General features: G+C 53.1%; 7 protein-coding genes across 7 annotated transcripts; 6 read left to right on the top strand and 1 right to left on the bottom strand.

Moving 5' to 3' along the window:
- Nucleotides 1-693: 693 nt before the first annotated feature.
- On the bottom strand, nt 694-1,938 carry N7519_006852 (reverse transcriptase; the record flags this gene model as incomplete). Its single annotated transcript, XM_057293628.1, has 2 exons — nt 694-1,311; nt 1,369-1,938. 2 exons carry the CDS (start codon nt 1,936-1,938, stop codon nt 694-696), a joined length of 1,188 nt encoding a protein of 395 aa, XP_057148439.1.
- A 1,141-nt stretch (nt 1,939-3,079) lies between these two features.
- On the top strand, nt 3,080-3,892 carry N7519_006851 (uncharacterized protein; the record flags this gene model as incomplete). Its single annotated transcript, XM_057293627.1, has 1 exon — nt 3,080-3,892. One exon carries the CDS (start codon nt 3,080-3,082, stop codon nt 3,890-3,892), a length of 813 nt encoding a protein of 270 aa, XP_057148438.1.
- Nucleotides 3,893-4,088: 196 nt separating this feature from the next.
- N7519_006850 (uncharacterized protein) lies at nt 4,089-5,738 on the top strand (the record flags this gene model as incomplete). The annotated part of the gene is made up of 1 exon (XM_057293626.1): nt 4,089-5,738. One exon carries the CDS (start codon nt 4,089-4,091, stop codon nt 5,736-5,738), a length of 1,650 nt encoding a protein of 549 aa, XP_057148437.1.
- A 1,155-nt stretch (nt 5,739-6,893) lies between these two features.
- Nucleotides 6,894-7,801, top strand: N7519_006849 (uncharacterized protein; the record flags this gene model as incomplete). The annotated part of the gene is made up of 2 exons (XM_057293625.1): nt 6,894-7,442; nt 7,511-7,801. The coding sequence occupies 2 exons, from the start codon at nt 6,894-6,896 to the stop codon at nt 7,799-7,801; spliced, it is 840 nt and encodes a 279-aa protein (XP_057148436.1).
- A 119-nt stretch (nt 7,802-7,920) lies between these two features.
- N7519_006848 (acyl carrier protein) lies at nt 7,921-8,471 on the top strand (the record flags this gene model as incomplete). The annotated part of the gene is made up of 2 exons (XM_057293624.1): nt 7,921-8,061; nt 8,112-8,471. 2 exons carry the CDS (start codon nt 7,921-7,923, stop codon nt 8,469-8,471), a joined length of 501 nt encoding a protein of 166 aa, XP_057148435.1.
- A 488-nt stretch (nt 8,472-8,959) lies between these two features.
- N7519_006847 (uncharacterized protein) lies at nt 8,960-10,041 on the top strand (the record flags this gene model as incomplete). The annotated part of the gene is made up of 2 exons (XM_057293623.1): nt 8,960-9,082; nt 9,214-10,041. The coding sequence occupies 2 exons, from the start codon at nt 8,960-8,962 to the stop codon at nt 10,039-10,041; spliced, it is 951 nt and encodes a 316-aa protein (XP_057148434.1).
- Nucleotides 10,042-11,454: 1,413 nt separating this feature from the next.
- On the top strand, nt 11,455-12,336 carry N7519_006846 (uncharacterized protein; the record flags this gene model as incomplete). Its single annotated transcript, XM_057293622.1, has 2 exons — nt 11,455-11,644; nt 11,717-12,336. The coding sequence occupies 2 exons, from the start codon at nt 11,455-11,457 to the stop codon at nt 12,334-12,336; spliced, it is 810 nt and encodes a 269-aa protein (XP_057148433.1).
- Between the last annotated feature and the right edge of the window lie 573 nt (nt 12,337-12,909).

Here is a 12,909-nt window from a genome sequence, read left to right as displayed (position 1 = left end):
GACTATCTAACATTCGCATGCTTCCAATGCCCTAAGACATACTCCGACTATAATGGAGTGAAAAGGCATTTTAGGACATCACATCTGACGGACCGAAAATGTAATTTTTGCGACTTGTCCGTCCTGCACGAGATGCACTTGCGGCGGCATGCTTCTGACACTCATGGTCTTCGAATATGAGCGTCAGATACTACATTTTCCATCTTGGAGACCCCTGCGCCATTCCTTTGTTCTCTATCTGGCCACAATTGGCGCCGTGGTTGGGTTGGTGACTATTTCATTAAGGCGTACCAGATTTGTCGCGATTATTTAGAGCTACCGGAACAGAATTTCATCGTAGTTATCTCGACCTTTTGATTGATGGGTCATAATCAATTCGAGTGCACTTTCTTTTACTCATCTCTGTATAATGTACTTCCGGGAACGGTGTCACCGCCTACACTGCAGTGTTTCTCGAGCATGGACCCTAAAGGAGTAATATCAGGCCAATCATAAAAGGCTGATTGAAGATGCCGAATTTCATTAAATTTTTTGCTACTTTTCCCTCACCATGACTAACTAGCCTTTGGTTAGGAAAGTGCAGCTCAATCCAGCGCCTCCTCCTCCCACATTTTTGTCGCTGGTATTCACCCCACTTGTGAGCATCGTGGATGCAGGCTTGTGGGGAGTAAAGGATTCGGTTAAAATCCCCGATCAATGGATTTCATCGGTACCAAAATCTTTCAGGGGGGTTGTAAAGGATACAAACGAAGCGGGCTCTGCGGCCTTATTAGATAAGGGTCCACATGCTCCATGAACCGACCACCGTTCCATCGACCCCACTTGCACCTGTTGGGATTCCGTCGCCTCATCATTGTCGTTCAGGGCCACGATGGCGGCTCCTAGAAGACCCTCACGCCCGGAGGCGTCTGAGTAGAAGACGATGTCTGACGTGTCCTTTGCGGACACCGCCCTTTCTCTCGCTGTCTCTCGGTCCGGTTCAAGCTCAATCTCTGTGAAGGCGTCCTTTCGCCACGGTGGTAGCGGGCGTGGGTCAATCATCTCCAGTTCGTTGAGCCTGTCAACGTCCATGGTCTTCAGCGCTTCTGCTAATGGGAAGCGGGCGTTTGATCCGACATTGTTCCTACGGTTCTGGGGTCTTGACAGAGCACTCCAAATGGGATGGTCGCGGGGTAGAGTGTGCAGTCTCGCAATCGTGCGCTGCGCTCGGTGGCGAAGGCGAAGGTGTGTGGGAAGTATATAGGCTTCCACCTCTAGGGTCGCGGTTGCTACCGTCCTGAACGCCGACAGGATTCTGATCAGCACGTTCCTCTAAACTGTGTTCAAATGTCGGATGTGAACTTTGTCCCTAAGCGGGTCATGCCAGACCGTCGATGCGTAGTCCACTATAGGCGCGACACATGCTTGGTAGAGCTGTCGCATCTGCTCTGGGCGCAAGTGTCGTAGTCCACTTAAGGCGATTGCCGTTTTGGTGGCGCGCTTGATAGCCTGCTGGACATGCTCTTTCCAGCGAAGTCGCTGGTCGAACACCACCCCCAGTAATTTGGCTGTAGGTAATGGCCTGACGTCGGTCCCATCGAAGATGATTCGTCCTTCTCTATGCTCTCCCTTCTTTCTAGTGAGGTGGATAAGCTCGGTTTTCTCCGCTGCGAAGCAGGATCCAGTTCTCCGTGCCCACTCTTCGATACGAGGGACATCCTCGGACTGTATCTTGGTCAAATTTTCCTCAACTGAACTCCCCACTCTCCATCGGAAGTAGTCGTCAATGAATGCCGATGCACCTTCCTGGGAGTCGACGGGCTGGTCGACTAGGTCGGCGTTGAAGAATGCAAACAAGATGGGGGAAAGTGGTGATCCTTGAGCTAGCCCAGCGTTCACCAGCGGAGCAGTCTCAGTGCGGAAGTCGTCAAACCCAATGTTGGCGTGCCGGTCGCTCATGAAACTTGCAATCCATTTTCTGGCCACAATCGGGGGAAAGTCCAAAAGCTTGGCAAGGTCTTGGCATGATGGCCTCAGCCGCGTTCCGCTCTTCCCTCACAGCATCTCTGCACTGCACGAGATCGGTAAAACCTGCTTTTAGATGACGTGGGACAATTTGCGGATACAAGACATCGTATCCAGACTTGATATCTTGACTGCATCGCTCAATTCTTGGCAATCGCTGCCTCAGATGGCAGGCAACAACAACAACCTCGGAACAACAACAATAGCCGATTGGAGTGAATAACTGACCATTTCAACTTTGTTATTTGTGCAGAACTATCACATCGACCCCTTCGTCGCGGTATTACGAGCGAGTCAGCAGAAAGTGACCCTGCGTGGTTCCACAGAGCTGTTCACCTGGACGGACGCATCCTTGATCCGTTCTTATGACTAAAGTAGCTTCATTGATTTGTATTCGTTATTGCATGAAGCTTGAATCAGTTGTAAGTAGCCACAGGATCCCCGAGAACAGCCATCCGAGGAGTGACACCCAAGCCGGGCACGGTAGGGGCATTAAGAGCTCCATTCACTACATCGAAAGGCCCATCTGCGGTTTTCCCGACACACATATCCCGGTATTCCAGAATACAACGTAGGCTACGAGAGGGGATAGTTTGCGCCAAGTGTACAATCGCTGCAAAAGCAATATCCGATCCACTGGTGTCCTGGACAGTCATCGTATGACCCGCTGCCAGACAAATATCTCGCACGCGACGGCCTCTAGTCAATCCTCTGCACATTGCCACGAAGGCCAGAACGGCAAGAGTCTATCCTCGATAACTAGGTGTCATTTGCATGTTTGCCGTGGTGATCAGTTGCTGCAAGGGGAACAGCGATTGGCCAGCAATTTTGAGACCGACGATCTCTGAGGCTTAGCTTATGGTCTATTCTGGCTGATCAAAGTTAAGTTGCCAGTTGAAACCAACACAGATAAGTATGAGGTCTCTACATTCTGGAATTAGATTAAGTAGTTAAGATATGCCAATCCTGTTCGGGAACTCACTAACAGGTCTCTTAGCCAAGGCCAGCCCCTCATTTGCTGGCTTTTTCTCTTTTTTATATCCCCCCCTCCAGCTGCTCGAAGAATACAATTGCTATGCCGGGATACACGACTCTCTACTCCAGAACCCCTCGCTCTTTCCTTTTCGCCGTGGTGGCCAATGTCGGTCCCGGCGGCACCAGCCGCTGCCTGGCCGTGGCCTACCGCCAACACCACGACGAATATAACTCACAGATATCCTGGGATCGAGTGCAATGTATGGTGACCGACACTCTTGCGCTGACCGAAGTCCTCTCGGATCCCACGAACCGTGCGCCGCTGGAGGCTGAGAGGGCGCTCGCGGAGGACTGGTATCGTCGGTCTCAGGGCCGGGAGCCTCCGATTCATGAGCGGCCCAGCGTACCCGACACCGTGCAACCCCCGTTCGTGCCCTGGTACAAGCGGCGTGAGCCAGGGCAACAACAGCCCCCGCTGCCGTGGCGGGATGATGCGCCTAGCAAGTTTCCCTTCACTGCGACGTGTGTTTTGCTGGCGTTGTTGCGCGATACTCGCGACAACCGCACCCGCCCCAGCGACGTTCAGTTTCAGCCACTATCGACGCTGTTCCGGGCCGACTGCATTGAGTATGGCCTGGTTATTCTCGACATCTCTGACCTCGACAGCGGCGTCAAGTACGGCATCGTTGCGTTCCCCATGAACTACATGGCTGAGGTTGAATACGGCGGCGAGATGATCGGCTGGGATCCCGTCGAAGACCCCCGAACCGGAAAAGGAGCCCGATGTTGTACTCGCAGACCCGCGGCCTCGAGAGCTGTTGTCAATCTCGCAGTGGGTATCGAAGCATTACTACTGGTCGGGCCTGGAGAAGGCGTCTTGCATCCTCAAACTAGAGGAGAGGCCGCTGGCTGATGCGGTAGCCTTGGATTGTACGTCTGTTCACCCGAATGATTTTGCAGGTGCTGACAGGGGGAATAATGGTAGATATCTGGCCACCAGAGCTGGATGATCCGACTCGAACATCTTCAGAAGGTGATCTCTGGCGCTATTCCATGTTAACCCATATCGATCACATTTGCTAATCTCTCCAACAGACTTCAGACATTCAATGATCGCCACCCAATCCCCGCCTGATATGGAAGGTTACACCATAGTAGACCAACCGCCGCAAAATGACCCCGTAGGCATAGTCCGCACCATTGATTATCTGCTTGTTCTCACCCAGGAGCCCGCCTCCGGTCCCCTCGAGAAGGAAGCGCTCGCCAACCTTCAAGTACTTGCTCAGTTCCGCGAGCAGCTGCGGCAGCGGCTCGAAGAGGCGCCAGAGAGGCTCGGCTCCTCCCAGATCTCCAGTCATGTGCTGCGCGTGGCATACGCTGGATGCCGTCACCTCAACTGGGTGGTGTTTGGAAACCTGCCGCCTCGCGTGATCGCGGCCGCCATTGCATCGGATGAACTTCAAGGTGCGTCTGCGCTCAGCCTCTGCCTCAATCCGTTCCAGCTGGTGGGAGGTGAGGAAGATGGAGAATCAGACCTTGGTGACCTCGCCGCGGCCCTGGCACAGTCCACGGCCCTTCAACAGCTCTGCTTCTTGCAGCAGCCGGACCGGAACAGCGACGATGGCTCCGCTCATCCCTTTTCGGTGCTGTCTTGGCTGTGGTCGAGGGCATCAAGTGAAGACTCGGAGTCGCTCCGGCTGAGAACCATCCATTCGACCTCCGCTTTGTTAAACGGTTTACGCGGCCGCGAAGTTCGAGCAATATCCTCGCCGAGGAATTTGGGTTCTAGCTTCACCTCGGGCGCTCAAGTCGTTCCCATGATCCATCTGTTCACATTTGTCAGCCCCCAGCGCGAAGATGTCCGGGACGCAGCTGCAGACCACCACGTCGTCCACCCTGCTCGTCCCGGGTACAGTGGCCACTACTCCATGGATAATACTGGGTTAAACGCCGAGAGCTTCGCTGTCCGATTCTTGGTATACCTCCGATCCTTAGGTCCGGATTCGGATCCCGACCAGGCCATCTTGCGATTTGCATATCATGGGGCGTTCTCGTCACTCGCTTCCATCGACGAGGACAACAAGAACAACGACGACGACGAGCCCGCGTCGCCGCCCCGGGGGCCACCGCCGCGCCCACCGCCGCTCCAGTCATGGCCAGATCAATTGGGTGTCAGGCCAATCCCCGCTGGATTTTTCGATGAGCTAGCCCCCGACCACCCGTCCCGAGACCGACTCAGGGATATCTCCCCTGGGAGCTGGGTGGTTCTTATAGATAGACAAGACCGACGTGATCGATTCAGCGACGACCGCGCCTTCTTACAATACTCTTTTATCAGAATCCGTCGCTCTCCAGCCCCGAAGCAACAACAACAACAACAAAGATCGGCCCCCGTCTCTAGTTCAGTTGAGGTAGTCGGCGGGCTGACCGACTTCCTGCGCGAAACCGTACCAGAAACTGATATTACCACGTGGGAGAAACGGCTCGAGGAGGTAGAGATGGACTTGGTTTCAGCGTTGACTAGACCGAGCCCACCCAGTACCCCGTCATCGATGGAATGGTCACCGGGGGTGAACCCGATTGACGATGTGCTGAGGCGCTTGACTTCACCTACAACTGAGAGCGCAGACAACGCCCCGCCAGAGACTGATCTTCCCACTGAGGAGGGACTGGTCGTGGAGGGAGAGAGGGAACGCTGCATCGGCGTTCGCGTCATGGCTGAGAGCCGGGTCCACACTTTACTGGACCAGTTACTATGATTTTACCCTATCTCTAAGCTATCATCGAGGCCTATATATCCATAAAAGCCCCTCTCTTTAGGCTATAGATCCCTCAAGATCCCGTCACAACTACCCTCTCAAGCTTACCATTTAAAGACCCGCCTCCTTCAGTCTAGCTCCGAAACGGAGAAAAGGAAGGAGCGGGGACTATTGGAATCCAGACACTTATATCCGAGTATTATATTATTTACAAGATAGGGCGATTAATAGAAGTAAATTGTCTAGATAACAAGCTGGGCAACGAGAAGTAGAAAAGTGCATTAGCCTGATATTTGGTTCTGAGCAGGCTGAGCAGCCTAATCTAGGCTTCTGACAAAATACGGCTAGCCTAGGCCTAGCGGGAAGTAATAGGGCCAAGCGAGAGCGTCTTTGACTTCTTTTTTCAGCTTCTAGTTCTTCTTTTGAGATTCAACACTAAAGAATGACATGGTATATTATTCACTCCTCTTCAATCCCATCTATTTGCAACACGTGATTATCCTATGACGTTTGTCTTCAAAAGCGAGGGTGGAGATGTCTTAAGTATTTGTAGAAACAAGATGTGAATTGTTTTATATAAAACCTCTCAAAAACTAATTGCATGCAGGCATACCCTCGAATAACAATATTCCTTGAACCGATACAACGTCAGGACAGGTGCCGGAGCACGGGTTATCAGTATCCATAGGGTCTAGTTGTCGAGGCGTATACTTTTTGCCATTGAGGGAGAGTTGGAATCCGCATTCGGAAAAGAATTCCGGGCCTTCATTCACAAATTTGGCATCGCCGTTTTTTGCAGAAGTCAAAGGAGAACTCGTCCTTAAAGATGTCGCAGATTGGCGGAGACGATCCAATATTGGCGTCGCTGGCAAACATCCCATTGCAGTGTGAACCTGGATTGTTGTTGTTAGCGGGCAGTACTCTTTCGGTTATTATGTAGTAATTGCACTTACCAGGCGCATAAATGCTATAGGCATAGATCGGAAATTGCGATGAAGGGGTTGTTGATGTACCAAGGCACAATGGGAGAGTTTCAACAGGCGGCGATGATGTAGTCGTCGGTGATGTACCAGTAGTTGTCGATGTCGACGTCGGTTTCTGGGGCGGCAGGCCATGAGGGTTCTGTGGATCCTTGGGGTCATAATAGTCCGGAGGATGGCTGATCTCCGGGTGCGGGTCACAGTAGTATCCCTTGCAAAGCTCTCCGCCGCAGTTATTCTCGCTAGTACATTTGCGTCCGGACGGACCCTCGTTCCAGTTGATGTTCTGTCCGGGCCCACTATTGTCCCCAGGGATAAGGGGGCAACTATCACTACCACCGCCGGATTGCCGGCGCCCAAGTTGTCTTCGAGCTGTCGGGGGGTTGGTTTTTTGGGTGGGGAAGCAGGGCTTCACGTCCTCTCCCGGGTTGGGGGCTTCGTTCTCGAGATTGTCCTTGATGGTCGGGCACACCTTGGCCCAGTCTTCCGTCGACCCGTGCTCGCGGAGACAGCTGTGCTCGCCAACCTGACCGTTCCAGATGACCGGCCGTCGGGCGGGAGCAAGGACTGGGCTGTTGTGTACCACGAAGCGGCGCGCAAAGAGCTGGATGAGCTTCTTCACGTTGCTGGGCTTGTCCAACTGGGACTGCCAAGGAGAGGGCACCGAGCGGAAGTAATTGGCCAGGGCAGCGACTTGAGGGGAGGCTGCAGGAGACCCATGTTAGTTAGTCACAAGTGGTGGGGTGGGGTACAATCTTGGGGGTGAACGTACCAAATGATGTGCTACCGCAGTCCCTCATGGGGGAGGCAGAGCCCGGGGCCGCGGGGCAGTTGATCCCCCCCCCCCCGGGGGGCAAACGTCGTGATAAAGCCGGCGTAGTTGGAATCGTCCCACTTCCTGCCTTTTATTTCGGATGCTGCAACCACGATCATATTGGGAAGGCCACCAAACTGATCGTTAGGGTCCGCGAACTTGGGGGGATATCTTTGTATAGGGACGCCTTCCGGCCCCCTCGCGTGGTTGCCGGCCGCCGCGACGATGACGACGTTTTGCTGCTCCAGCTTCTGCAAGAGGGCTCCTAATATCGTTGATCAGCACCTTAATTCGCTTCGCCTGCTATCGTCGTCACCTAGGTCGACCGGTCTGTGCTGTCGATCTCGGTGTTATTGAAGATGTGAGTTATATTCACGAACGAGATGGCATGCAACAGAAGCTGGACACCAGCATCTGGGTGGGTATCAACGAGGGCCTCCTGCGTCGCATCCTCTGCTTTTCAATTCTGCAGCAACGACCCGATGCGCTATCGACACTCTCCGCCACGCAGATAATCACCGGTATCCCGGTACCTCAGCCTGAGAACTCGCAGTTGTTACACGACGCCCGATTTGCCAGTCTCTTTACCACCACTGGGCGTACAGCAACCGGCGGTGGGGGGGGCAGAGCTCGGCTGGTTCCAAGGAGATTCAGACATTGTTGCTGCTGCTTCGATCCAAATCCCCGGATAACGCAGCCCAGCTTGCAGCGACTGTGAAGATGGTGAATAAGTGCTTTGTGAGAGTCCTTCGGCTCTCGGAGCCCATCGATACCGGACGGCCTCTCTCGGTTTACGGCATTGATTCCCTGGCGGCTGTGGAAGTCCGAAACTGGCTTCGAGTTGAACTTGGGGCTTTAGTAACTACATTGGATATTCTGAACGGTTCGTCGCTAATCGCTCTTTGCGAGAAGGTTGTAGCGAAAGTGACCACTCCATAGAGCGAAAGGGGAGGGGAGATGGGGGTTCGTCAATAGTCAGTGCGTTAGAGATAGAAATTGCGTAGGGCAAATGCAGAACAATCAAAGTTTTGTCAGGTTCCATACGTATAGTGGTATAAAGCGATATTTTCTTCCAAACGTTCATGGTAACTAGTGCGTTTTTGCTAAGCAAAAAAGCGACTCGAAAATTTCCCGACTTGGAGAAAAGAGAGAAAGGAAAAAGGGTGGAAACAGCTGTGTACCTGGTCGGGCGGTCGTCCGGTGGTCGCCCGATTGGAGGTCTCACCTCCGAATTATCCCTGGAAGTGGAAGCCTGGAAGCCACAGGCTGATTTTGCGGGCGCATGCAGCGTCAGCAGGCTGAGGGTGCAGGGGAAACAAAGAACAAACCCCACATGGGAAGCTACATAAACCGTTGGGAAGGACATATAGGTCAAAGTCTTCTTTTATGGAGCCATATCAAATTAGCATTCAACCTCCTATCCGACCATGTCGCTTACCTCCCTCCGGAATCTGCGCACCCAGTGGTTCCCGCCCAAAGCGGCATTCACTGAGAAAGAGCTTCCCTCGCAGAAGGGTCGGGTTTTCATCGTGACAGGCGGCAATGCCGGCGTCGGCTTTGAATTATGCAAGATCCTGTACGGCTCCGGTGCCACCATCTACATGGCATCAAGATCGAAGGCAAGTCCCCCAAACTAATTTGGACTCATGACCTCATCGGTGGGCTAACACTGTTCTCCCAGGAGCGTGCCGAGAACGCGATTCAATCCATCGTGAAAGTTCAACCCGCGCCGAAGTCGCCCGGCAAGATCAAGTTCCTCCATCTTGACCTCAACGACTTGGAAACAGTCAAGGGGGCGGCGGCTAGCTTCGCACAACAAGAATCGAGGCTCGATGTCCTCTGGAATAATGCGGGAACTGGAGCGAACCTGGTAGAAGCCGGCGGCAAAACCGCCCAGGGATTTGAGGCTATGGTGGGGATGCACTGTATCGCGACTTTGCTATTCACCGAGCTCGTGCGACCGCAGCTACGGGCGGCCGCAGCAGCGCCCGAGACAGCTCGTGGATCTGTTAGGGTAGTGTGGACATCCAGCTTTTTGGCGGAGGGCGCCTCGCCGGCGAATGGGATTGATTTCACTGTGTTAGATAAGGGAACCAAAGATCGCACTCGCAACTATGCTGTCTCAAAGGTGGGAACCTGGATGCTGGGACTGGAGTTGGCACGACGATCCAATCTCGACCAGGAGAACATTGTGAGCGTGGTGCAGAATCCAGGCAATCTAAATGCGGGCTCCTATGCAGGGACTCCGGCGGTTGCGATGTTTTTCATTAGCCCCTTGCTCCATGAGGCCAAGTTTGGGGCCTATACCGAGCTATACGCCGGTTTATCACCCGAGATAACACTTGAGAAGAATGGCGCCTATATCATTCCCTGGGGAAGGATTCGACCGGATAAGGACTGTCCACGGCGAGATATTGTTGCGGCGATGACTTCGGCCGAGGATGGGGGACTTGGATATCCAACACGGTTTTGGGAGTGGTGTGAACTGCAGTGGAAGCCCTTTGTGTAAGGCCCAAGTTTCAGTGCTGCGTGTCTCGAGGTTCACCATACTTAGGTGATGCCGGGTCTATTATAGCCCCAATGATATGTACTGTGATCTCGATGAGACCCAGAGAGCAAGCTGTATTTCCTTGTTGGTGCAAGACCGAACTTGTCTTTAGCATGATCCTATTTAAAGGTTTATTAATTAAAATATATAATATTTACATTCACACCAAGGCTAATTTAAAACTAGTCTGTAATATATCGGCATAGAAAGCCGCCAATGCTCGATTTTACTCAACTCATGCGGGAACAACATCTCGACAGGCCCAGTCTCTCGTGCCAATAAGAACATGGAGTTCATGAGAAATGACTGAGGTACTCGACACGTCACATAGTCGATTCGGAGAACATCGGCCAATAAAAACACGTCAACAACCCTAGATACAGCAGGTGCTTCCATCCAAGGTTGGTATGATCGCTCCGTGATCTTTATCCCCATGGACTTGCAACATATCAATCTGTAGCGAGATTATCCCAACCCCGAAGGGTAAGAATAATATAAAAAGAATCAAGGTAAACACAGTCCTCATTCTCGCAGGTCTCAAACATGCGAAAGTTCAAGGTGTATCATCCCATGTCTCAGTGAGAGGAACAAAGACCTGACAGGCGGGAAATCAAACTTTTCGGATCTCAGCCTTACGTTACATACGGCTGCAGCGGCCTCCAGTTCGGGGGGAAACGATGTATCATCTATGATCCTGTGGCTTCCATTTCGGTCCCTTGTTTCCTGTCATCATGCGTGTCGAGATGCACGATCGTGGACGATTCATTGCTATCACACTGGTTATATAAGGATAGTACATTTTATGCAGCCTTTCCTTCTCAATTCTACGGACACTGACGGGGGTATATGTTTCATCCCGAGTATATAACAGGATACGAAGGAGCCCACCTAGGCAGCAACTTCATGCTGCACCCACCGGCCGGGTAACCTTGCCTTTTCTTTAATCTTCGCTGCCATCAAGATCCCTTCGCAGATATATGGCCTCCAATAGTCCCCACGACGCTGGTATTCCGCTCGCCACTTACTGCTCAGGAACGTTCCCTCCTCGGTCCAGCATGTTCTATCCTTTAACTGCGACTCTGTCAGATCCGATGCACATTCGACCATCGCCTCGCGGGTGGCAGCCTCCCATCGTGTCCGGGCCTCCCCGGGTTCCAGGATCGGATCGATGGCTTTGAGTGCCGCCGGGGAAAACTGGGGAGAGTAGTCCTCCTGTAACTCCTTGCGTTCGAGAAAGATATCCGGATTCAGCGCCAGGAATGTATTCAGTAGAGCCCTGCGAGAGCTGAGCTGGGTGCGATATCGCTCGATGCGGATCCCCGCGGAACACCACATCCACTGACGGATCTCAGACTTCAATGGGATAAAGTACGCATGCGCTACGATGCCGAAAACGATCCAGAAGGAGAAGTAGTAGGCGTTCCAGTCCTTCGTTGCCGCGATGCCGATTGCAAGAGCCCACTGCACCAGGACGAGCCCCCGGAGTATCATGCGCATCGCCCAGTGCGAGGGTGCTTGGTGCTGGCGTGGTTGGAGGGGCCGGTTCAGAAGCGAGTTGAGGACAGTACTTTCCCCGTAGAAGGCCATCCAACTGCTGGTATTCATGTTCTCCGCCACGATAATTAGGCGATTGTAGTCGGAGTGTTTGCTCACCAGCAGCTTGCGCGGTCCGTTGCCATGCATCAGAGAGACCACGACTCCCGATATCACAACAACGCCGAGGGATGCGACGGCGAGGTAACAGTGGGACATGATTCCGAGAAGGACCAATCCCGCAAAAGCCACCCAACCGAGCAGGCTGGTCGCGATATAACGAGGAGAATACGTGCGGAGCCACGCAGCCACGGTGTCCACACGACGAAGACTGAACCAGGCGACCGGGGGCCATTTGGTTGTCTCGGCGGACTGGCGCAGGACGTGTATCAGCTCCAAACTCTGCAGCCGGAGATCATTTGGGCACATGTTCGAGTGCTGATTGTCAATCATCTTGGGGGCCTGCGAGCTGATGCAAATCCGCACCGTTTCCGGGCTGGGCAGGAGGTATTCATCCCCGTATCGACCGTCCAATCCCGTCAAGGCGATGCTATTCCCATACTGATCCAGATAGCAGGACTTGGTCGCGGACGCATCCGACAGCAGGAGACGGCTCCCCAGCGGAGTGATTGCCCACGACCAGAGCGGACACCCACCCGTGAGCTGGAGGGTGTGAAGCTTGACGGGGATATCAATAAAATCAATCAGCGCAGAGAGAGGTAAGATGCTCGCAACTTCGGAGACCCATGGATTGGCCGCTAGTATCTCCGCAAGCCCGTTTATCACGTTCGAAACCATGGTGTTGTTGGAACTTCACACCATCCTAAGAGCTCAACGACTACACAGCCCCTCTTTTCTCGAGGAATCCAAAAAGAAAGATAGGAAAGAACGAAGGCGATGCAGGAAAGAGGAGAAAAAGCCGCTAAAACAGAAAATACGACACATCGCCAAGATCAGCGGCGGATTGGAGAGGCGCTCCTCAGCTTGTCAGCTGGAGATCAATACTTTCATGCATTGCCAGCCTGGCTGATGCAGCTCTGTCCCGCTGTCCTCCATAATCATGGGCGAGTGGAGCGACAAACTGTCCGCTTGGACATGCGAAGCGGAAAGTCAACCTTGCAGGGGCCCTCGAGGAGCTGATCTTCCAATCAGATCACGTATGTCACCATCTGAAGGAGGGGGAAAAAGCAAAAAGAAACAACAAAGACAAAACGAAAAATAAAAAATAAAAAGACAGGCGGCAGGAGGAATACTGCGACACTAGCCTTGTCCACGGCTTGGCGCGATTTTCTGCCC

The sequence above is a fragment of the Penicillium mononematosum genome, assembly GCF_028829835.1.
Source record: "Penicillium mononematosum strain IBT 11891 chromosome Unknown utg000003l:1.0-8172316.0:1.0-8177699.0, whole genome shotgun sequence".
Taxonomy (NCBI): domain Eukaryota; kingdom Fungi; phylum Ascomycota; class Eurotiomycetes; order Eurotiales; family Aspergillaceae; genus Penicillium; species Penicillium mononematosum.
The sequence above is the reverse complement of the archived record's forward strand: the minus strand, read 5'-3'. Positions and strand labels throughout refer to the sequence as shown.